Raw genomic sequence first — 24,951 nt, 5'->3', positions numbered from 1 at the left:
CAACTTAAAAGTTGAGAATTTTATTTGGCAGACTTACTGAGAATTGTAGCCAGCGATACAGCCACTCATAGCTCTGAGGGACTGTTCCAAAAATGTAAGGGAAGAGCCAGGATATATAGGAGTTTTTGCTGGGGAAAAAAAAACCCAACACTCTCCCCCACATGTCTAAACATCAAAAAATTACTTTTAATCACAAAAACAGACATCTCAAGTTAATTATTTTAGTGCTTTTCTATGTATGGGAAAGATGCAAGAGCCTGGACTCTGAAATCATTCCTTTGGTGTGCGTCTTAACTATCTAGGGCCAGTATCTTGTTTTTTTCCATTCTGATTCCCCTCAGAGTACACCACAGGGGCAGCTGCCGTGGTTGATGGCTTTATGGCTGCAACATCCTTTGTTTACGGAAGTGGCAAGCGACATTCTTAGTCCACAGTGGTATAAGCATCACAAAGTTATTAGGGACCTAGAGCTCCAGCCAGCCCTAAGTCAGCGCCCAAGGACGTGCTCCTCAACATTATGTTACGAGCTTTAACTGCTGACTGTTCTAGGCAACAGGAAGGGAGTGGGGGAGCCAGGAATAGAGGAAAACTGCTGACGTTCTTAAGGTTTCCTGAAAATTTTATGTGATATTTGCATTCACATTTTATTGGCTATTTAGTAGCATGGCCACTTGGAGGTGCAGAGAAGGCTAAGAAATTGTCATATTTGCATACAGTGCCACACACTTGGCTAATGAAGAAGGGGAGATTGGATATTGTAACAATTTATCTGTTTACCGGAAGACACTATGGCAATCTTTTCTACTGTTTAAAACCAAACAACTCAGGTATTTGTATGTATGTATGACTGTTTATATTTGGGTCATAGAATTACAGATTTGTTTTCTTTAAAATTTATCTGAATTTTCTAAACTGAAAAAACATTATTTTTAATTCTCAATGTTAGTTTTTCAAAACTAAAACAACAGAAGGTGGAAATTCTTCCCACCAACTGATTACCCTTCTAGGAGACTAGTAATCACCAACTGATTACTAGTTCCTCATCTGTCCTTGGAGATATTCTAGGCATTTTTAAACAAATGAACTGTTCCACACTTTGCTTTTTTTTAATGTAACAATATAGATGACTTGGCGATAATGCCATTATCAGTATGAACTGTGTAATAAAAAGGAACAGCCCCTGCTTTCCTCTCTTCTGACAGCAGATGGTATCAATCACTCATATGCTGAAAGTGCTTTGTATTAAAACTGGCACATGAAGTTGCTGATAGTTTCCATGTATCTCCAGCCTCTCACTTCCACTGGCTCCATTCCTGTGGGCCCAAGCCTGCTTGAATGTTCCCTGCAACCCTCCCCCTTTCTCCTGCCTTGTTTCTGGTAGCCCTGCATGGTAGAGTGAAACAAGCATGGGTTTTGGGGTCAGGTTAAGTTTCTAGTTTTCTTGCCACCTTGGGCAAGTCACTTAACAACTCGGCCTTGGTTTTTATATTCTTAAATGGTAAAAATCTACTTAATAGGTTTTGGTGAGGATTTAATGAGGTCACCAAAATACCAGACATGATAGGTACTCTTTAAATGTAGGTGCTATTATTTCTCCTCAAATTGCCTCATCTGAGATTTCTCTTTTTTAATTTACTACCTTAACTTGTGGTGACTTCCATTTCGTCACTATGTTCATTTCAAAACCTCTCCTGCTCTCATGGAAACCAGTGAAATTTTGCTAAGGATACTAATAACCTAATATTTGCAGAGACAGCAAAAAGGGTTGCATTTGATAAAATCTGACCATCCTCTCTATATTTGTTAAGATTAGGGTCAACTGCAGGAAATGGAAAAAACTCAAGGTAACAGTGGCTTAAAAGATATTTAGGTCTCTGTATTAGCTTCCTGGCATTCCTGAGCAAAACTGGGTGACTTAACAGAAATTTATCATCTGGCAGTTCTGGAGGCTAGAAGTCTGAAATCAGGGCCATGCTCACTCTGAAACCTGCAGGAGAATCCTGGTAATCTGCGACAGTCTTTAGCATTCCTTGGCTTTTAGCTGCATCACTCCAGTCTTCGCCTTCATTGTCATGTGGCGTTCTTCCTGTGCGTGTCTCCCATGACCATCTTGTAAGGATACTGATCATATTGGATAAGGGGCTCACGCTACTTCCGTAAGATCTCATTTTAACTAGTTTCATCTGCAATGATGCTATTGCCAAATAAGGTCACATTCTGAGGGACTAGGGTTAGGATTTGTATCTTTTCTGGGGGGTCAGCAGGGCGGAGACACAATTCAACCCATAACACTCTCAAGAACCCCAGAGGCAGTGAAACTAGGACTGGTGTGCAGTCCATGGTCAGGCACCTAGATGCCGTCAATCTGTTGCCCTGCTGTGAGTGACTTAATTCCTAGAAACACTTCATGGTTCAAGATGACAGTTATAATTCTAGCCATCACGTTCACATTCCAGCCAGCAGGAAAGAAGGAGAGTAGTGTACACGTCATTCTTTTAAGAACATCTCCTTGAAGTCCCACATGAAAGTTCTGCTCACATCCCAGTGGCCAGTACTTAGTCACATGGACACACTTAACTTTTTGTTTTTTGGTTTTTTTTACAGCTAATTTTTAATTTATCCATTTACTTATTTAATTTTAATTTTATATTGGAGTATATTTGGTTTACAATGTTGTGTTAGTTTCAGGTGTATAGCAAAGTGATTCAGTTATACATATATCCATTCTTTTTCAGATTCTTTTTCCATATTGGTTATTACATAATACTGAGTAGAGTTCCCTGTGCTATATAGTAGGTCCTTGTTGATTATCTATTTTTTATACAGTAGTGTGTATGTGTTATTTTTTTTTGACACACTTAACTTTAAAGAATGCTGGGAGATGTCTTTGTCTTGAGAGGCTATGGACCCCGCTGGGGAGAACAGAACAGAATCAGGAGATATCTAGCAGGGTCCACCACACACTCCTGATGCTTTCTCGTCCCATGGCTTTCTGATACTCTTCTGATTCTTCCCCCAGTTCTTCCTCCCACCCTAAACTTCCAAATATAGGCATGCTGCTAAAGGCTTTATCGTTAACCTTCATTGCTACTCTACTAAATCTCCCTGAAGTACAAATCTGACCCTACTACTTCTCTAATCACAACCTTTTGATCATTTCATTGGATTAAGTAAAACCAATTTCCCTAGCATTCAAGGTTCTCCATAGTATAGCCTCATCCAATCTTGGCCTCATCTGAATCTCAGTTTCCCTTTTTGGAAAATAGATATAATACCCGCCTTGATTCCAAAGGCTGTGAGGATTAAAATGGAAGTGTAAGGGAAAGCAAGTTTAATCTGTAAAGGTCTGTAAACATGTAAGGAATCTAGTGCTCTGTTCCTTCACATGGATGGATGGGTCCTATGCTGTAGCCAATCTGGACTCTTCCCTGACCTATGAATCTGTCTAGTAGAAATGGAGAGGCTTCCACACATCTTAGCTCTGAGGAGGAAGACACAGTCTCTTCTGGTAAACCTGGTTTATGCCAATGATCCAGACATGCAGCTGCAACCTGATCCTGATCACTGGGCATTTTCCTCATATCCTGTTATTTTTCAGCTGTTTCTTTCTGTTGAGTGCTCTGCTTATGGGACAGACTCACCTGCCAGACAACAATATTATATACCTTTGGCAGGGGCTATTAAGGTTTGTACCATGTTCTGATGTGCTGGCACACCTCCCTATACATGGGGTAGCAAGGAAATGTATTAACCAAATTTAAGAACCCAGAGGCAGTGAGTCTAGGGCTGGTATGACAGTCCCAGATCTTTCAGTGTCCTCTCTTTCCACTTCCAACAGCCATTCCTACCAACCTGTCCGTAAGAGAGTTCCTCATGGGCAGGCGTGGTAAGAAGCAAAACTGTCCCACATGAAGCCAGTCTGGGTGACCTGGACAAGCATTATGCCCATTTAGGGAAGGGTGACTCAGTTTTGGCATGTCTCAAAAAGTGTGGGCTCAGAGGCAGAACTTTTGGCTATGGCCCAGTAAGGAAATTTGCAAGTCCTCTCTCCAAAAAGGCTAGCTATAAAGCTAGAAAAATTTGACAAAAATAACCATTTCAGTGCTACAGGAATCATGTAAAGGTAGATGGCAATCTGAGAAGTGTTTATGCTTGAAAAGCCACTGAAGTTTGGGTAAACAACATTTGCAGTTTCTGTCATTCTTCCCTGGGGCTGCATCCAGCCTCTCCCTTGCACCAACTCTGTAGGATTGATATCTTCTTTGAAATGATGTTAGCCGAAGTGACAGTTGCTGTGGTGGGCAAGTGGGGAGGGCCAGCAGTTCTACTAGTTTGATGTTGTGGTCATCATTAGAAAAAGCATGTACCTTGATGAAGATGTGCCCATGTACATCAGGGACCAGAGACAGCCCAAGCTAACCACAATCCCAGCTGACACTGAGGCTGCATTCACATGCTGAGGAAACACAAAGGGGCACAGTGGAAAGGAAAAGCTGGGACCAACTTGAAAGTGACCTGATATTTTGAATGTGCTCCCTTACCCACACACAGATCCACTGACAGGACAGAAGCCCTACTAGCTCAAAAAATTTGGTACAACTGTAGTCTGATCATTAACTGCCTTTAAGCTATGTAGACACAGGAAGTCAGATTTTAAAATAGAATAAAAACAAAAATAGAGACATCAGAAGCTACACACCATAGGGGAGAAATTTCATGAATTTATCTCGGGCAAACTACTAAACAAGCAAACAATAACAGGAACAATCTTTGGGGAGTCCAGAATCTAGAGTTGCTACAATATATTATCTAAAATACCTAGTTGTCAATAAAAAATTATGAGATGTGCAAAGAAACAGGAAGGAAAGGTCCATACTGAGGGAAAAAGCGGTAAATAGAAACTGAGTCTTCAGACAATGGATTTAACAATCAGCATTCAAAGTAGCTAATATAAATATGTTCAAAGAACCAAAGTAAACCATGTTTAAGGAATTATAGGAATCTATGACAAATAGTGATTCTCAATAGCAAGGCAGTATAAAAAAGATGGAAATTCTGGAATTGACAAGTACATAAATTGAAATGAATTCACTAGAGCCTCTCAACAAAAGATTTGGGATGGCAGAAGTCAGTGAACCTGAAGATAGGTCAGTAGAAATTATCCAATCTGAAAAACAGAAAAAAAACTAGAGCTGCAGAGATCCGTGAGACACCATGAGGTGTCACACACATAATGGGAGTCCCAAAAGGACAAGTGAGAGAAAGGGACAGGAAAGTTATTTGAAGAAATAATATCCAAAACCTTCCCAAACTTGCTGAAAAACATTAATCTGCACATCCGTAAAACTCAACAACCTTCAAGTAGGATAAACACAAAGAAACCCATACATAGACACATTAGAGCCAAACTTAAAAACCAAAGCCGAAGATAAAATCTTGAAAGCTGTAAGAGAGAAATGACTCATTGCATACAATAGGTTCATAATAGATTAACAGCTGACTTCTTATTGGAAATAATAAAGAGTTCAGAAGGCAGTGGGATGACATATTCAATGATCTGAATATGAAAAGAATTCTATTTCCAGCAGAACTGTTCTTCAAAAATGAAGGCATGGGCTTCCCTGGTGGCGCAGTGGTTAAGAAGCCGCTTGCCAATGCAGGGGACACGGGTTCGAGCCCTGGTCCGGGAAGCCCGTGCACCCCCAACTACTGAGCCTGTGCCCTAGAGCCCGTGAGCCACAACTACTGAAGCCCGCGCGCCTAGAGCCCACGCTCTGCAACAGGAGAAGCCACCGTGATGAGACGCCCAGGCACCACAACGAAGAGTAGCTCGGGCAACTAGAGAAAGCCCGCGCAGCAGCAATGAAGACCCGAAGCAGCCAAAAATAAAATAAAATAAATGAATTTATTAAAAAAAAAAAAAAAAAGAGCTCAGGCTCCAGTAGCAGGCTTGGCTGAGTTCAGCTCCCACAGCGCTACCTTCTAGCTACGTGACATTGAACCACTTGCTTAACTGCCTCAGTTCTTCCTCTTTAAGTTGGGGGAGAATAACAGCACTCATAGGACTGTGAGGACTGAGTGCGCTCGTACAAGTAAGAGCTTTAGCGTAAGCACATATTTTTTTTTTTTTTTTTTTTTTTATAAATTTATTTATTTATTTATTTATGGCTGTGTTGGGTCTTCGTTTCTGTGCGAGGGCTCTCTCTAGTTGTGGCGAGCGGGGTACACTCTTCATCGCTGTGCGCGGGCCTCTCACTGTCACGGCCTCTCCCGTTGCAGAGCACAGGCTCCAGACGCGCAGGCTCAGTAGTTGCGGCTCACGGGCCCAGTTGCTCCGCGGCATGTGGGATCTTCCCAGACCAGGGCTCGAACCCGTGTCCCCTGCATTGGCAGGCGGATTCTCAACCACTGCGCCACCAGGGAAGCCCCATAAGCACATATTTAAGTGCCCAAAAGTCACTTAAGTTAGCAGAGTAGAAGAGGCGCCCACACCCTCCGGCCGCCAGCCCGCCGCGCTTCCCGGAAGGTAGGCAGTCGCTATAGTAACGAGTACCTACTTCCGGAAGAAGTACGGCGCGCGGCGAGGGTCAATCCCAGCCGTACACATCAGCGAGCTGACGGAGGGGCTGTGGAGAGGCTAGTTGGCGGCGCCGTCAGTCCCGGCCCGCCGCCTCCCAGACCCGCGCGGGTGCTCTCGCAGGGCCGCCCGCTTCTGCAGCCTCGCGGACGCCCGGAGCCAGCGCTTCAGGCCTGGACGCTGGGGTGCGGCGGTGCAGCCATGGACTTCTCCAAGTTCCTTGCCGAAGACTTCGACGTGAAGGAGTGGATCAACGCGGCCTTCAGGGCTGGCCCCAAGGAGGTGGCGGCCGGGAAAGCGGACAGCCACGCGGCCACCCTGGTGATGAAGCTGCAGCTGTTCATCCAGGAGGTGAACCACGCCGTGGAGGGTGAGTGGCCGGGCAGAGCTCCCAGACGGGCCCGGGGCCCCCGGGGTTGCACGTAGTGGGCAGTAAAGGTCGGCGCCTCCCATGGAGAGCGAGCGAGCGAGCCCTGCTCAGGTTCTCCCGCAGTCCTTACGGGGATATGCAGGAGAAGGTCTCAGCCCGCTACTCGTCTCTCTGCAACACTTGCGGACTTGGGATCTTGGTTTTCCACCTCTGGCGGTGCTGTCAAGTTTCCTTTTAAAACTTAGAAGAGTGAATTTTAAGAATATTAAATAATAGTCAACTGATCCTTACATTTGGCAAAAAAGCATATAGAGGGTGTATAGGAATGACAAATCTGGGAAACATTGTTTTAATGGATTTTAAAAAATTATTTTATTGAAGTATAGTTGATTTACAATGTTGTGTTAATTTCTACTGTACAGCAGTGATTCAGTTTATATATCTATATCTATATCTATATCTATCTATATATATATATATACACACATTCTTTTTCATATTCTTTTCCATTATGGTTCATCACAGGATCTTGAATATAGTTCCCTGTGCTATACAGTAGGACCTTGTTGTTTATCCATCCTGTATGTAATAGTTCGCATCTGCTAATCCCAAACTCCCAATCCAACCCTCCCCCACCGCCCCTGTTTTAGTGGATCTTTATGTCAGTGGGAAGATGGGCTGTCCTGACGGGAGACTTTTAAGTACCGAATTCACTAACCAGAATAGTGAATTATAAAAAATAACACACCAGAACCATTTCATTAACTCCTCGACCTGGTTTTCATTCACTGTACGTTTATTCAGTGCATACTGCAACCAGTCTCTCTGCTCGGCTCTGTGGGAAAGAGGCTCAGACTGCCCACACTGGGAGCTTATGGTCCTGTAAATAGAACTTTGTTTTATAGATGTGTCCACTGTTTAAGAAAAGGTGGAGGTGGGGGGACGCTTTATTTCACTGCAGATTCTTTATTGTACTTTGCATTTTTAGTAATTATTGAGCATCTACTATGCACCTGCCAAGAAATGAGTGCTGGGGATGAAAAGTTTACCTTTCTAGAGCTTGCTGCCCTGTGGGGAACATACGTGAACTGTTTAATTACAGTGAAGGGTGGCTTTACTGAGAGTAGAACCGGAAGCTGAGAGCTGGATGAAGGAAGCAATGATCTCTTGTCTGGGAGAATCATAAAGGGCTTTTCCCTGTGTTAGGCCTTGAAGGAAGACCTCACAGGGCAAAGATGGGGAGGGCATGAATAATAATATAATAGCAAATATCTGAGTTCTTGGTATACATCAGGCACTGTTTTAAGTACTTTATATGTATTAACTAAGTGGTTCTCAACAGGGGTGGTGGGACTTCCCTGGTTCGCCTGCCAATGCAAGGGACACGGGTTCAATCCCTGGTCCGGGAAGATCCCACATGCCGCAGAGCAACTAAGCCCGTGCGCCACAACTACTGAGCCTGTGCTCTGGAGCCCAGAGCCACAATTACTGAGCCCGTGCGCCTAGAGCCCGTGCTCCGCAACAAGAGAAGCCACCGCAATGAGAAGCCCGTGCACTGCAACGAAGAGTAGCCCCCGCTCGCCAAAACTAGAGAAAACCCGCGCGCAGCAACAAAGACCCAAAGCAGCCAAAAAAAACAAAAACAAAAAATCCGCCTTCCAGTGCACAGGACACAGGCTCGATCCCTGGTCGGGGAACTAAGATCCCACGTGCTGCGGGGCAACTAAGCCCGCACACTGCAACTACTGAGCTCGCGCGCCTCAATGAGAGAACCTGTGTGCTGCAAACTACAGAGCCCACGCGCTCAGGAGCCCATGCGCCACAACTAGAGAGAGAAAAACCACGTGCCACAACTAGAGGGAAGCCCGCACCGCAACAAAATATCCCACACGCCTCAACGAAGAAGACCCCAGTGCCGCAACTAAGACCTGATGCAGCCAAAAATTTTTTTAAAGTAAATAAATAAATAATCCCTGCATGATCTGGCTCCTGCCAACCTCTCCAACCTAAGAATAGATCTTGTTCAACACTGTATCTCCAGACCCTGGAAAACAGTTTGTGCCCAATAAATATCCACTGACTGAATGAATGAACAAATCAGTCCTCCTATTAGAGTTCCTCAACAACTCCTGTTTGAGCCTCTGCAATAACTTCTCTTCACTGCAGACTTGGGACCTTGTTTCATCTTCCATAAAAATAAAGCTTTAAACCTCCGAAGGCTTCTCACTGCCCCTGGGATGAGATCCAAACCTTCAGGATGGGCAAAAACACCTTTCACAATTTGATCCTAATCTACTTTTCTACCTTATCTCCAGCAGAAGTTCCCCCCATGAAAGTGCAATCCTTCAATAATAATAATACTAATGACTAATATTTATTGATGTTATTGATGAAGCTCTGTTTGAACTTCCCGCCTTTCTCTGGACTGGTTAGGCCTTTTTATACCCACATGCCTCTGCATGTTCCCTCTCCGTTTAATACCAGAGAGGCAGTAAAGTATAATGGATAAGAGCCTGGGATCTGGAACCAGTTGCCTGGATTCAAATCCAGGCTCCCCATTCATTAGCAACATGATGCTGGGCAAGTTACTGCCCTTAGCCGCAGTTTCTACAACTATAAAGTGGGAATAATAACTATGCCTACCTCTAAGGATTACTGTCATTTTTAAATTAGATAGTCATGCCAAGGGGAGGGGGCACTATTAACAGTTTGGCCAGACACTTCTTCATTGCTCAGGACTCTCCCAAGCACTGCAGGACATTAAGCATTGTTGGGTCATTTCCACTAAATGTCCTACCATAGCAACAACTAAAAAATTCCTACCAACTTCCAAATATTGGGGGGGTGCGGGGGTGGCACTACCACCCCTGTTTTCTTTGGTTTTTTTTTTTTAATTTTATAAATTTATTTATTTATTTATTTATTTATTTATTTATTTATTTATTTTTGGCTGCATTGGGTCCTCGTTGCTGCGTGCAGGCTTTCTCTAGTTGTGGCGAGCAGGGGCTACTCTTCGTTGCAGTGCACGGGCTTCTCATTGCGGTGGCTTCTTGTTGCGGAGCACGGGCTCTAGGAGCACAGGCTTCAGTAGTTGTGGCACGTGGGCTCAGTAGTTGTGGCTTGTGGGCTCTAGAGCATAGGCTCAGTAGCTGTGGTGCACGGGCTTAGTTGCTCCACGGCATGTGGGATCTTCCCGGACCGGGGCTCGAACCCGTGTTCCCTGCATTGGCAGGCGCGTTCTTAACCACTGTGCCACCAGGGAAGTCCCTCTTTGGTTTGTTTTTGTTTTTTTTTGTTTTTTTTTTTGGCCGCACTGCACAGCATGCAGGATCTTAGTTCCCCAACTAGGGATCAAACCCGCGCCCCCTGCAGTGGAAGCACAGATTCTTAATTACTGCTCCACCAGGGACGTCCCCATGCAGGGATTTTAATGTCACATTAAAGAGTTTGGATTTGGTTTAAAATTAGTGTAATGGGAAGGTACTGGAGGATTTTTAAGCAGGGGAATGAGATGGTTTGATTTATGTCCCCATTCAGGAGACTATGGCTGTAGTCCAGAAGAGAGGTGACAGTGGCTTCCTCTGAGGTTATAGCATTAGACATGGTGAGAGATGGGTAGATTTAAGGTATTTTTTAGGAGGAAAAAAGGGGAGAACTTGCTGATGGATTGGAATGAGGGATGAGAGGGGAAGAAAATCAAGAATGATGGCAGATTCTTGAACTGAGCAACTGGATGGAGGTGCCAAGTGTACAGCAATGTTGAGAGAATTTGTAGTAAACATTCATAACCCACTACCTAGATTCTACAATGAGCAGTGTGCTATTCTCGCTTTATCACAGTTTTATCCATCCCTCTCTCCATCCATTCGTCCATCTTATTTTTGATTTTGAAATAAATCAGTATTTCAGAGTAAGTTACAGACATCAATACACTTCACCCCTAGACATGTCAGTTGAAACCCTAAACATTATAGAGTTCAATACTTGTTTACGGCTCTTTTTTTTACTAGATAAAATTTACATAAGGTGAAATGGAAGGACCTTATCTGATAAGTTTGGGTTTTGACAGATGTATACGGCTAGTGTAACTCAACCCCCCATCAAGATGTAGGATGTTACCATCACCTCGGGAGAAGCCCCAGTCCGCTTTCACAGGGAGATTTGGCCCTTACCCTCCCAGAGGCAACCACTGGAGGTGAGAGTTTGTTTGTTTGTTTTGATTTTTTTTGGCCACACTGCAAGGCTCGTGGTGTCTTAGTTCCCCAACTGGGGATCGAACCCAAGCCCTCTGCAGTGGAAGCGTGGAGTTCTAACCACTGGACCACCAGGGAATTCCCAGGAGGTGATAGTTTTAAAATGGATACTAGAAAGAATTAAACTTGTGTGTGGCCGTGCTGTGGAGAGGGAAAAAGAGGTTCACAGGGAACCAGCCAGACATGAAGAGTGACTCTGAGGTTCAGCAGGCAGGGGGCCAGGCTGGGACCATGACAGCGCTGTAAAAATCAGCGCTGTAGAAATCACTGTTCCCTGGTGGCACAGTGGTTAAGAATCCGCCTGCCAATGCAGGGGACACGGGTTCGAGCCCTGGTCCAGGAATATCCCACATGCCGCGGAGCAACTAAGCCCGTGCGCCACAACTACTGAAACCCGTGCGCCTAGAGCCCGTGCTCCACAACAAGAGAAGCCACCGCGATCAGAAGCCCGCGCACCGCAACGAAGAGTAGCCCCCGCTCACCGCAACTAGAGAAAGCCCGCGCGCAGCAATGAAGACCCAACGCAGCCAAAAATAAAGTAAAATTAAAAAAAAAAAATCAGTGAAGTCTCTGTGCCTCGAAGAAATCTTTGTTCTGCCTTTGTTTTCTTAAAACGTTACTTAAGGTCAGTGCTGGAGACAGATTGTTATTTTATGGCAGAGCCGGATGAACAGGTTCCTGAAGCGCGTCTTCAAGATGTTAAGGTTCCGTTCAATGCACCGGTGGAGCAGAAGGCTCTGGCCTTCTTTGGTTGATTCCCCAGCGAATTGCTGTTTAACGGGCTAAAGGGTTATGCTGTTAACCCTCCTGTTTCCAGATAGCACATCATGGTCTGCAAGGATTTTCAGATTTCATTCTACATTTGGGATGCCTGTTAAAAAAATACAGGTTCCTTGATCTTACTTGATCTTCTACCAGGATTCCTAAGTAAGAATCTCTGGCAGGTGGCCTGGGGACCTGCATGTTAACTGCATTCCAGCTGATGCTGGTGGTCTGTGGACTACATTTTGAAAAGACTGTGGAAAGCAGACGTTGGGTCCAGACACACGTTGGTTTCAGTTCTGAAATCTTGGGCAAGTTACTTAACCTCTTCTGAGACTTCGTTTTCTTATCTGTAAGAGGTGGCTGCTAATGACTGCCGTGGACATTAGGTGAAATAATGTACATAAAGCACCCTGTGCAGAGCTGGCATTTACCACTGTCACGTTCCTCCATTCTCCTTCCTCGAAAAGGAAGTTGCTTGGGAGTTCCCTGGCGGTCCAGAGGTTAGGACTCGGTGCTTTCGGTGCTTTCACTGCCAGGGTCCAGGTTCAATCCCTGGTTGGGGACCTAAGATCCCACAAGCCACGTGGTGTGGCCAAAAAAAAAAAAAAAAAAAAAAAACCAAGGAGTTGTAGTAAGAAGACAGCTGATGTTGGGTCGGGTTGACGGTTTATTCACAGGGCCCTCACCATCATTCTGAGGAAGACAGGGTCCCGGCAGAGGCCAGCTCTGCACCTCTCCCCACGTCCCCCCCCCCCAACTTTCCTCAGGCTCAGAAAACTGCATGGTTGGTAGTGCCTTAGGGAAGATTCGCTTCCTGCTGTCTGATTTATTCATATTGTTCACTGGTGAGTGGTCCGATGTTCACCTTTGGTTCTTGGGTTCTTGCTGCAGAAACAAGTCATCAGGCCCTTCAGAACATGCCCAAAGTGCTCCGTGATGTCGAAGCCCTTAAACAGGAGGCATCTTTTCTGAAAGAACAAATGATTCTTGTCAAGGAGGACATTAAAAAATTTGAACAGGACACATCTCAGTCGATGCAGGTATTTTGGCTCCTGTCGTAAGTGTTGACTCTTGTTTTTGGAAGATGTTCACCTTCCTAGTGGGAGGTCAACCTTAACTCAAAATTCTGCCAAGCACTCAGACTACTCTTTTGTTCGGTTCTTTCAGCTTATTCATCTCTCTTTAGCACCGCTGAACAATTTAGCCGTGTAATCGGTGCTGTACGGGGTACAGAGGCTCCCTAAAGGCAGGAGCATGCCATGATACTTATGTTTCAAGTCGCTGATGGAAGGCAGATGAAATGGAACTGCCACTTCTTTAGTGTTCGACCCCTCATTTCTCTTCTAGGTATTGGTAGAAATCGACCAGGTGAAGTCCCGAATGCAGCTTGCCGCAGAATCTCTTCAAGAAGCCGACAAATGGAGCACACTGAGTGCTGATATTGAGGAGACATTTAAGACTCAAGTAGGTTTCTTGTTTAGGGGGTGTTGTGACATCTCTTTAAGCAGGAACTTGAGGTTTGGAGAAACAAATGAGCTAGCTATGCCACTCACAATCAGAAGGGCTAGTAAATAGCCAGGTGTGGGAACGTTCAGGCATAGGTTGGGGGCGATCTGAGACTGCTCTGAGTTTTTCCACCTTCTTTAGTTTGTATCATCTGCTTGACTGAAGCCTTTTAGTCACAAAAGTGAGTTCAGGAAAAGCTTAAAAAGGCAGAGAAAATGGAGTAAATGGGAGTGTGGAACTTGGGCAGGGGTGCCCTACACACTGTGGGACCTTAGCAAGTTACTCTACCCTCCTTGGATAGCAAAGTGTGGAAAATAGTGATATTTTTGATACCTGGTTATAAGGATGGAGTAAGATGATATCTTATGAAAAACTTTTTTTTTCAATTGTAAAGCAAAATGAATTATTTATCATCTCTTTTGCTGTTTAAAAAAAAAAACTTTAAAAAGTTTTTAAAAAGTTCTAAAAGCACATGGGAAAAATTGAGTAAACAGGAATAAACAGTGAAAAATAAGTCTTTCTCATAGTTCTGACCCTCCCAATCCCCTAATTTCCCTTCTATAATACAAACCATGTTGTCAGCTTTGTGCCTGTTATTCCAGATAAATGCACACACATATATGTTCCTTGCCCTGTTTTTCCCCCACAAATGGTAGCGCATTGTGAATACTGCTTCACACATTTTTTTTCAGTCAACAATCTATTATTCTGTCAGTTATTGTTACCTTTTTTTTTTTTTTTTAATTTTATTTATTATTTTTGGCTGCATTGGGTCTTCATTGCTGTGCCCGGGCTTTCTCTAGTTGTGGCGAGCTGGGGCTACTCTTCGTTGCGGTGTGTGGGCTTCTCATTGTGGTGGCTTCTCTTGTTGCGGAGCACAGGCTCTAGGCACGTGGGCTTCAGTAGTCGTGGCGCTCGGGCTCAGTAGTTGTGGCTTGCAGGCTCTAGAGCACAGGCTCAGTAGTTGTGGCGCACGGGCTTAGTTGCTCTGCGGCTTGTGGGATCTTCCTGGACCAGGGTTTATACCCATGTCCCCTGCATTGGCAGGCAGATTCTTAACCACTGAGCCACCAGGGAAGCCCTGTCCATTCTTAATTGAAGTAGCAGGGGTGTTTTAACATAAATATCCTCTATTCTGGTCTTTTTATAGGACATAGCTGTGATTTCTGCCAAGCTCACAGGTATGCAGAATAGCCTAATGATGCTTGTTGATACACCAGACTACTCAGAAAAATGTGTGCACTTGGAGGCGTTGAAGAACAGGCTGGAGGCCTTGGCCAGCCCCCAGATTGTAGCAGCATTCACATCTCAGTCTATAGGTGAGTGCTGGCCATTTATCATCTCTCTGTACACCTCTTCACGAAGGTAAGGCTTTCCGAATCTTCAATCTTTAGAATGTCTTAATGTCGATTAAATTATGTAGATTGGAAGTCAATCTGTAGCTTTATGGTGGTTGTCTTTTCTTCAACATTTTATATGAACTTTTTCAAAATACAGAAAAGTTGAAATAACCATCAGTGAACACACCATCTAGATCCTAGCGTTAGCATTTGCCACATTTGCTTTATCACATATCTACCCACCTATTCACCTCTCTATCCATCCACCTTATTTTTTTTAATGCATTTCAAAGTAAGTTGCAGACATCAGTATACTTCACTCCTAAGCACTTTAGCATTCATATCAATAACTAGAGTTCAGTGTTGGTTTATGATTCTTTCTTTTTTTGAGGTAAAGTTTACATTTAGAAAAATGTACAAATCTTAAGTGTACCATTTGATGAGTTTTGACGCTGATCAAGACCATTATGATGCTGTGTTATTTTCCAGTGATTTTTTTCAACAAATAAGTTTATCTAACTCCCTTTCTATTTCATCCACAAAACTATTGGTTAAACAAGAAGCAGCAGCAGTAAAGCTGTTTTCTTACCTTCACAGTTATTTACATTGGCAGAATGTAGTCTGTACCCACTGCCCTGCTTCCTGCACTCTTGCTCATATATCACGCAAGCCCCTCTACTCTGGGGTTAATGTTCTCCTGAACCCGTTCTGTTGAAGGTCTCCAACAGCTGTATCATCACCAAACCCCAAGGCCTAATATCACTTTATACTTTTCTGTTTCTTTTCTTTTCTTTTTTTTAAATTTTTATTTTATTTATTTATTTTTGGCTGTGTTGGGTCTTTGTTGCTGCACGTGGGCTTTCTCTAGTGGCGGTGAGCGGGGCCTGCTCTTCGTTGTGGTGCACGGGCTTCTCATTGCAGTGGCTTCTCTTGTTGCGGAGCACGGGCTCTAGGTGCACGAGCTTCAGTAGTTTTGGCACGTGGGCTTCAGTAGTTGTGGCTCGTGGTCTCATAGAGCGCAGGCTCAGTAGTTGTGGCGCACGGGCTTAGTTGCTCCGCGGCACGTGGGATCTTCCCAGACCAGGGATCGAACCCGTGTCCCCTGCATTGGCAGGCAGATTCTTCTCCACTGCACCACCAGGGAAGCCCTACTTTTCTGTTTCTCATTGTCAACAACAGTTAACAATGTTTTTTACTCCCTCCTGTTCTGAGAATGCTTTCTTCCCTTGGCTTCTGAGATGTAGCATCAATTTTGTTTATATGATGGTACATTTCCAGTGGTGAAATTAAATCATAAGAAGTTCTGATATCTTTGTTTTTCTAGTTTGTTTAAAATGTATTTTTTTATTGAGGTAACATTGGTTTATAGCATTACGTAAGTGTCATGTGTGCAGCATTATATTTCTACTTCTGTGTACGCTACAGCATGCTCACCACCAAAAGTTTAGTTTCCGTCCATCACCATACAGTTGATCCCCTTTACCAGTTTCGCCCTCCTGGTGCCCCATCCCCTCTGGTAACCACTACTCTCTTCTCTGTATCTAAGTGTTTGTTTTTATTTGGTTTGGGTTTTTCATTTATTTTGTTTGTTTTTTATATTCCACATTTGAGTGAAATCATACGTTATTTGTCTTTGTCCATCTGACTTATTTCACTAAGCATAATACTCTCAAGGTCTATGCTTGTCGCAAATGGTAAGATTTTATCTTTTTATTTTATGGCTGAGTAGTATTCCACTATATATATCGCATCTCCTTTATCCAATCACCTGTTGAAGGGCACTTATGTCGGTTACATATCTTGGCTATTGTAAATAATGCAGCAGTGAGAAGTGCTGATATCTTGAGTTCTGATTGATGTTTTATTTTGTTTTAGGATGGGTGAGCCTAGGCTTTAATAATTAAGAAAAGTCTATAGCTAGATAATTATATATGAATATGCAGACAAGTACACATGTAAATTCTTATCATACGTAAAAACGTTATAAAATTTCAGTATGCTGAGTTTGACCATGTAATTTATTATCAAACTAGGACACTTTTTTTTTAATATTTATTTAATTAAATTAATTTATTTATTTATGGCTGTGTTGGGTCTTCGTTTCTGTGCGAGGGCTTTCTCTCTAGTTGTGGCAAGTGGGAGCCACTCTTCATCGTGGTGCGCGGGCCTCTCATTATCGCGGCCTCTCCCACTGCGGAGCACAGGCTCCAGACGCGCAGGCTCAGTAATTGTGGCTCACGGGCCTAGCTTCTCCGCGGCATGTGGGATCTTCCCAGATCAGGGCTCGAACCCATGTCCCCTGCATTGGCAGGCAGATTCTCAACCACTGCGCCACCAGGGAAGCCCAAACTAGGACACTTTTGAGAGGAAAAGGGAGTGCTTTCAATAATGCAGCTGGGGCAACAGGTGTAAACCAAGACTGTCCTGGGCCAGCTGGGACATATAGTCACCCCTGTACCCATACAGTATAGAACCCTTGGAGAATGACCCTCTGGATAGTTGAGTTTTCAGTGTGGGTGAGAGCAGCTTAACCTCCTCATTCTGAGCAGTAACACTGTCTTCCCTCCAAAGATGATTTCTTTCCACTCCAGTTCTCTCGATAGTCAAGGCCTGCAAAGGTTTGGCCTCCCTTGCCCTGGTGGTGAAGTCACACCAAAGTGCAGCCCTCTTGGAACTCAGCCCTGGAGAGTTGTGTATGTCTGTTCCCAGGAGCGAGTCATCTCTTTTGTAATCCCTGTGCTGTTCAGTAACTCCAAAGACAGAAACAAGTCTCAGTCAGTACTTGATACTATCCCGTTAGGTAATTTTAAAAAGGTAAATATTGTCAAATTTTATTAAATGGCCTTTTAGCATCTATCAAGATCGAATGTGTTGTTTTTATTTCCTCTGACCTACCAATATGGCAAATCATATTAATAGCATTCCTAATTTTACATCATTCTTACAATTCAAGAACAAGCCCTACTTGTTCACTCTGTGTGTGTGTGTGTGTGTGTGTGTGTGTGTGTGTGTGTGAATATACTACTAGATCTTTGCTGATATTTTATTTATTTATTTTTTGGCCATGCTGCGAGGCTTTGTGGGATCTTAGTTCCCTGACCAGGGATCGAACCTGGGCCCAAAGAAGTGAAAGCGCAGAGTCATAACCACTGGACCGCCAGGGAATTCCCCTGAAATTTTACTTAAAATTTTTAAATTGAGGTCCTGTAAGTGAATATCTCTGTTAGGTTTTAGTATCATGATTGTGTTGGCTTCACAAAAACAACTGAGACCGTTTCATTCTTTCTTACTATTAGTATTTAAATAGCATTTTTATCAAATATTGCCATGGCCCCATTGAAGGCTTTCTGTCTGCAGTTCAGCTTCGGTATAAGTATGAGGACCTCTGCCTTCTTTTTTGTTTGTATTTGCTTTACTGTGTCTTTGCCTGTTTTGTCTTAACCCTCAAACTTCCTGAGATGTTTTATTTTAGACTTGTCTGTTGGAGATGGCACATAGTTGAATTGTATTTTTTGATCTAATCCTGGTATTTCTTTTTTAATCAGTGACTTTATCCCATTTAGGTTTTTTTTTTTAACAGAAATTTCCAGTCTTACATGTTTCTATTTTTATATTTTCTTCTTTATATTTCTGTTTCTTTTGATCTCTATATTTTGCTGTTTTCTTTGTGTTTTTTTCTCATGGATAACTTGAAAGATATATAACTTGTTTTTAGTTTTACTAGTGATTTATGACTTCAAATAATAAACTAAATTTTTTTCTGAGTTTATCAACCTTGTAAATGAAACAATATATGATTCCCTCAATTAGTGCATTTACACTCCCCTTCCTGTCTCCTACCCTTCACCCTCCCCCTGCCCTATTCTAGAATATTGCATAGTCTAGAATTTTTCTTCATGGTATACTATCAAATTAATAATTTTTTTATCATGTAGCTTTCTCTCTGAAATGTAAACATTATAAAATTTTTGTGTTTTATAATATTTTATTTTTATATAACTGTTTTATAACCAAAAATTGCCATGGTTGTCTATGCTTAATATCATGTTTTTAAATGGATTCAGTCTCATTTCCAGACTTTTCATCCCACATTTTCCCCATTTGTTAATTCTTTTTTCTTTTCTTTTCTTTTTTTTGGCCACGCTGCGTGGCCCGCGGGATCCTAGTTCCCTGACCAGGAGTGGAACCCAGGCCCTCGGCAGTGAGAGCGTGGAGTCCTAACCACTGGACCACCAGGGAATTCCCTGTTAATTCTTTATTTTGAGGCTTCTCTTCATTAGCAGGATTCTGTTTTTAAGTAGACTTTTTTTTCCCTTAGGAAGGGCATGGGGATCATATGTATATCCTTGGTATTTAAGTAAAGAATGTGTTTTTATTGCTTTTCCATGTAGAAAAGAATGACTGCTTTTGGAAATCTTGGTTCATACTATTTTTCCTTCCGAAATCTAGAGATGTTGCTTCCTTGTCTTCTGCCAACTATAATCTGATGTTCAGTATGAGACTGGCCTGCTTATTTTTTTCTTTGTATGTAGTTTATTTTCCTTGAATAGTTAAAATAGGGTGGGCAAACATTTTCTGTAAGGGGCCAGATAATAAATTTTTGGGCTTTGTGGGACATATGGTCTCTAGCACAAATGCTTAATTCTGCAGTTGTGGCACGAAAACTCATATGTAAATGAATGAGCTTCACCGTGAAAATTTTTAATGTTTTCTGGAACATAGTATCTTATTTGCTGATTCATATTTTTCTTCATTCCTAGAAAATTTCTTTCTTAAAAGACTTTTTCTTCTATTTCATTTATTTTCTTTTTCATTTTTGAGAACATCAGCTATCTGTTCATTAGCTCTTCCTTTCCCCCCTCAACATATAATATGTTCACTCTGGTCTATTTTGGCTCTTTGCCGACAATCTCCTCTCCTCCATAGTCTGTTATTTTTCAAAAGTCTGTCTTCCATTTGATCAATAGCATTTTCTAAATTATGTGTTCTGCTCTTTGTTCTTCTAATTAATTTTTAATTCATCATATCATTATTTATTTTCCTAATTTTTTTTCTTAGCTCTGCCAGCCTCCCTTTATATCTCATTGTGATACCTTAGATCCTATTGAAGAAAGCGTATACCTTGTGTAATTTCCTTGAGAATGTGAAGCAGTTGTAGTGTAAAATTTTCTCCTCTTTCCTAAGCTAAATCTTTTGAAGTGCTCTCTCTCTTAGGAAAAGTTTTTTTAAATTTCAATTTTGTTTTTTATTATAAATTAATTAATTAATTAAATTAATTTTTTTGGCTGTGTCTGGTCTTTTTAAAAAATTTTTATTTATTTATTTATTTTATGTATCTATTTTGGCTGCATTGGGTCTTCGTTGCTGTGCATGGGCTTTCACTAGTTGCAGCGAGTTCATTGGGGTGTGCAGGCTTCTCACTGCGGTGGCTTCTCTTGTTGCAGAGCACAGGCTCTAGGCACGCAGGCTCAGTAGTTGTGGCGCATGGGCATAGTTGCTCCGTGGCATGTGGGATCTTCCCAGACCAGGGCTCGAACCCGTGTCCCCCGCGATGGCAGGCGGATTCTTAACCACTGCGCCACAAGGGAAGCCCTGTGTCTGGTCTTAGTTGCAGCACACAGGGTCTTCGTTGTGGCGCGGGCTCTTCATCGTGGCACGTGGGCATCTCTTTATTTGTGGTGTGCGGGCTTCTGTCTAGTTGTGGCGCACGGGCTTAGTTGCCCTGCAGCACTTGGGATCTTAGTTCCTCAACCAGGGATCGAACCTGTGTCCCCTGCAGTGGAAGGCAGATTCTTTACCACTGGACCACCAGGGAAGTACCTAAATTTCAATTTTAAATCCAAAGTCATGAGGCTTTTCCTTTGTGTTTTTTTCCTAAGAGTTTTATAGTTTTAGCTCTTACATTTAGGTTGTTGAGCCATTATAAGTTAATTTTTGTATATGGTACAAGGTAAGGACCCAACTTCTTTCTTTTGCATGTGCACATCCAGTTTTCTGAGCAACATTTTTTTTTCCTGAGCACATTTGTTAAAAAGACTGTCCTTTCCCCATTGAATGGTCTTGACATCCTTGTTGAAAGTTATTTGACCATGTATGTGAAGGTTATTTCTGAGCCCTTTATTCTGTTCCATTAGGCTATATATATGTCTGTCCTTATGCCAGTACCACATAGTTTTGATTATTGTTGCTTTGTAGTAACTTGGAATCATGGATTGTGAATCCACCAATGTTGTCCTTCTTTTTCAAGATTGTTTTGGCTATTTGGGGGTCCCTTGAAATTCCATATGAATTTTAGAATGGGTTTTTCTGTTTCTCCAGAGAACACCATTGAACACCATTTTGGAAGGGATTACATTGAATCTGTAGATGGCTTTGGTAATATTATCATCTTAACAATATTAAATCTTCTAATTCATGAACGTAGCATGTCTTTTTATTTATTTGTGTCTTTTAAAATTTCTTTCAGCAGTGTTTTGTCACTTTCCGTGTACAAGTCTTTTAGCTCCTTGATTATATTTATTTCTAAGTATTTTATTCTTTTTGATGCTATTATAAATGGAATTGTTTTCTTAATTTTTTTTTCAGATTGTTCATTGTTACTGTATAGAAATGCAAGTGAGTTTTGGTGTGTTGATTTTGTATTCTGCTGCATTGACTTATTAGTTCTAACAGTTTTTTTTTTTGGTGGAATCTTTAGGGCTTTCTATAAATAAGATCATATCATCTGCAAACAAAGATATTTTTCCTTCTTCCTTTCCTGTTTGAATGCTTTTTACTTCTTTTTCTTGCATAATTATTCTGGCTAGAACTTCCAGTACTAAGTTGAATAGAAATTGCAAAAGTGGGCATCCTTGTCTCGTTCCTGATCTCAGAGGAAAAGTTTGAAATGGTCTTTCACCATTGAGTATTATGTTAGCTGGGGGCTTTTCATATATGGCCTTAATTTTGTTGAGGTTGTTTGCTTCTATTCCTAGTTTTTCGAGTGTTTTTGTCATGAAAAAGTATTGAATTTTAACAGATGCCTTTCTGCATCAGTTGAGATGATCACGTGGATATTTTTCCTTTGTTCTGTTAATGTGGTATATTTCATTCATTGATTTTCAATATGTTGAACCTTCCTTGCATCCCAGAGCAAATCCCACTTGGTCATGGTGTATAATCCTTTTAATGTGCTGTAGAATTCAATTTGCTAGTATTTTGTTGAGGATTGTTGTATCCATATTCATCAGGAATATTAATCTGTAGGTTTCTTTTCTTGTAATGTCTTTGTCTGGCTTTGGTATTAAGGTAATGCTGCTCTCATAGAATGAATTAGAGAGTGTTCACTGCTCTTGAATTTTTTTGGGAGAGGTTGAGAAGTATTGGTATTAATTCTTTAAGTGTTTAGTAGAATTAATCAGTGAAGCCATCTGGTGTGCTTTTCTTTGTTGAGAGGTTTTTGATTACTGATTCAATTATTAGTTTTAGGTCTATTCAGAGTTCCTATTTCTTCATCATTCAGTCTTGGTACATTGAGTATTTTTAGGAATTTCATTTCATCTAATTTATCCAATTTGTTGGCATATAATTGTCCATAGTACTTTCTTGTAATTCTTTTTATTTCAGTAAAATTAGTAGTGATATCCCCTCTTTCATTTCTGCTTTTATTTATTTGAGTCCTCTTCCTTTTCCTTAGTGAATCTAGGTAAAGTTTTATCAATTTTGTTCATCTTTTCAAAGAATCTTTTCAACCCTTGATTTTGCTGATTTTGGTTTTGTTTCTGTATTCTCTATTTACTTACCTCTGCTCTGCTCTTTATTATTTCTTCCCTTTTGCTAACTTTGGGTTTAGTTTGTTTGTTTTTTATTTTCTTAGTTCTATAAGATGTAGAGTTTAGGTTGTTGATTTGAGCTCTTTCTTTTTTAACGTAAGTATGTACAACTATAAATTAGCTCTTTGGGCTACTTTTGTGGCATCCCATAAGTTTTGGTATGATAGGTTTTTGTTTTTATTTGTCATTTTCTAATTTCTCTTGTGGTATCTTCTTTGACCCATTGGTTGTTTAGGAGTGTGTTGTTCAATTTCCACATATTTGTGAATTTTCCAGTTTTCTTTCTTCTGTTGATTTTTAGTTTTCTACCAGTGTGATCGGAAAAGATACTATATGATTTATATGATTTTAATCTTTAAAAATTTATTAAGACTTGTTTTGTGGCCTGAGATATGGTCTATCCTGGAGAATGTTTTATGGGTACTTGAGTATGTGTATTCTGCCATTGTTGGGTGGAATGTTCTGTACTGTCTGTTAGGTCTAATTGGCCTGTAGTGTTTGTTGAAGTCTCTGCTTCCTTATTATCTTCTCTCTGGTTGTTCTTGACGTGCTGTCTGCATGCACCTTCTGTATGCTCTGTTCCTTTCCTTTTTTACCCCCTGTGGTACTTTTGCATAGGTCACATGCTGGAATTTTTTTGTTTGTATTTGTTTCTATTTATTCATATTTGTATGTGGGTGCTTTTTTCTGGGTCTACTGTTTACTGAAAAATAGTTAGCATGGGATCTCCTTGGAAACCCCTCCTTTGTTGACCTGGACTTAGTTGAGAGATTTCTTCTTGCCCTTGATTTAAAGGCTACGTTCTCTGTTGTGCTTTTCAGTTGCCCAAAGAGAAGGGGTTCAGGACTCATCTCCCGCCTTTTCGTTCCGTATCTTCCCCATTTGTCAATTCTTTACTTTGAGTCTTCTTCTCATTAGCAGGATTCTAGGACTGGAGCTGGGCCTTTGGAAAATCACCATCTGGCAGCTTTATTCCTTACGTTTTCTCATGAATTTGTGGCAGCTACAGACCACGGAGCTCACCTGCGTGGTTTGGGTGTATGTCTAGTTATGTGAGGTTAGGGGAGTAGGAGTGGCGGCAGGCAGCTCCATGAATTTAAGTTTTCTCCTTTCCTTCTGTGTGAGTTGGCTACTTGGTGCTGGAATCAGGTTTGAAGAATGCTCTGTGGGTCAGGATCATGGGCTTTGGTTTTGGGGTTAGCTGTTTTTGACAGCTTTCATTCACAAATCTGAATCAGGCTTGATTCCAGATTCTACTCTCTGTAGGCAGGATGCCGATTCAGAAGGGGGAAATGGCGCTTTTCAGCCCTGTGGCTGTCCCACTGCTGAGCTGGGGTGGAAGCAGGCCTTCCCCTGCCTTCCCAGTCCTCCCTTGGCGCCCAGTCTTTACCTTTCCATCACGCTGCTCCATGCGTGGTACATCCAGAGTTCTCCCAGCATCACCACTCATCTGGCAAAATGATTGAATATCTGATTGGTATTCTGTGACGTTTGGCTTTTTTTTTTTTTTGGCCATGCCCCGCAGCATGTGGGATCTTAGTTCCCCAACCAGGGATCGAACCCACGCCCCCTTCATTGGAAGCGTGAGTCTTAACCACTGGACCACCAGGGAAGTCCCCTCTGAAGTTTGTAGTACAGACATTTTCCTGGCTTCAACACAGATGAATGATATTGTGTTTTTCTTTGGGTGGTTAATTTTGAATATTTTTTTAAAAATTTATTTTTGGCTGCATTGGGTCTTTGTTGCTGCACACAGGCTTTCTCTAGTTTCGGCGAGCGGGGGCTACTCTTCATTGCAGTGCATGGGCTTCTCATTGTGGTGGCTTCTCTCGTTGTGGAGCATGGGCTCTAGGCATGTGGGCTTCAGTAGTTGTGGCTCATGGGCTCTAGAGCTCAGGCTCAGTAGTTGTGGCACACAGGCTTAGATGTTCCGCGGCATGTGGGATCTTCCTGGACCAGGGCTTGAACCCGTGTCCGCTACATTGGCAGGTGGATTCTTAACCACTGCGCCACCAGGGAAGTCCCTGGGCGGTTAATTTTGGTATCAGGAAGGGCTTTTTTCTGCCACAAAAGTAATATGCTCTTTAATCAGTCATCTTTCCTAGAAGGCCAAGGTGCTTCTTTACTAACAGTTTTTAAAGCGAAATCTGATAAATTAGTACATCCCCAACACATCACCCACAATCTTCAAATATACATGCCTGGTTCATTTTACACAACCAATGAATTCAGTTGATAAAAGTGAAGCAACTTTTTGGAGCCTGATTTTACATATGGCAGGGATATTCATTTATTTAAGTGATCTTATGAAAATGATAAGCATTTTAAA

The 24,951-nt window shown here is 42.0% G+C and overlaps 1 protein-coding gene across 3 annotated transcripts in view; it reads left to right on the top strand.

Annotated features, from left to right (window-relative positions):
• Positions 1 to 6,584: 6,584 nt before the first annotated feature.
• COG7 (component of oligomeric golgi complex 7) overlaps positions 6,585 to 24,951 on the top strand; it is a 78,348-nt gene continuing 59,981 nt past the window's right edge. For all 3 annotated transcript variants that reach the window (XM_036826763.1, XM_036826762.1, XM_036826764.1), the window contains exons 1-4: positions 6,585 to 6,947; positions 12,857 to 13,005; positions 13,313 to 13,429; positions 14,622 to 14,790. In XM_036826763.1, the coding sequence (XP_036682658.1) occupies positions 6,779 to 6,947; positions 12,857 to 13,005; positions 13,313 to 13,429; positions 14,622 to 14,790 (604 nt within the window). In that variant the 5' untranslated portion in view covers positions 6,585 to 6,778. The remainder of the gene's footprint in view (positions 6,948 to 12,856; positions 13,006 to 13,312; positions 13,430 to 14,621; positions 14,791 to 24,951) is intronic.

Source organism: Balaenoptera musculus, chromosome 15, assembly GCF_009873245.2.
Source record: "Balaenoptera musculus isolate JJ_BM4_2016_0621 chromosome 15, mBalMus1.pri.v3, whole genome shotgun sequence".
Classification (NCBI taxonomy): domain Eukaryota; kingdom Metazoa; phylum Chordata; class Mammalia; order Artiodactyla; family Balaenopteridae; genus Balaenoptera; species Balaenoptera musculus.
This window is presented reverse-complemented; position numbering and strand designations above follow the sequence as displayed.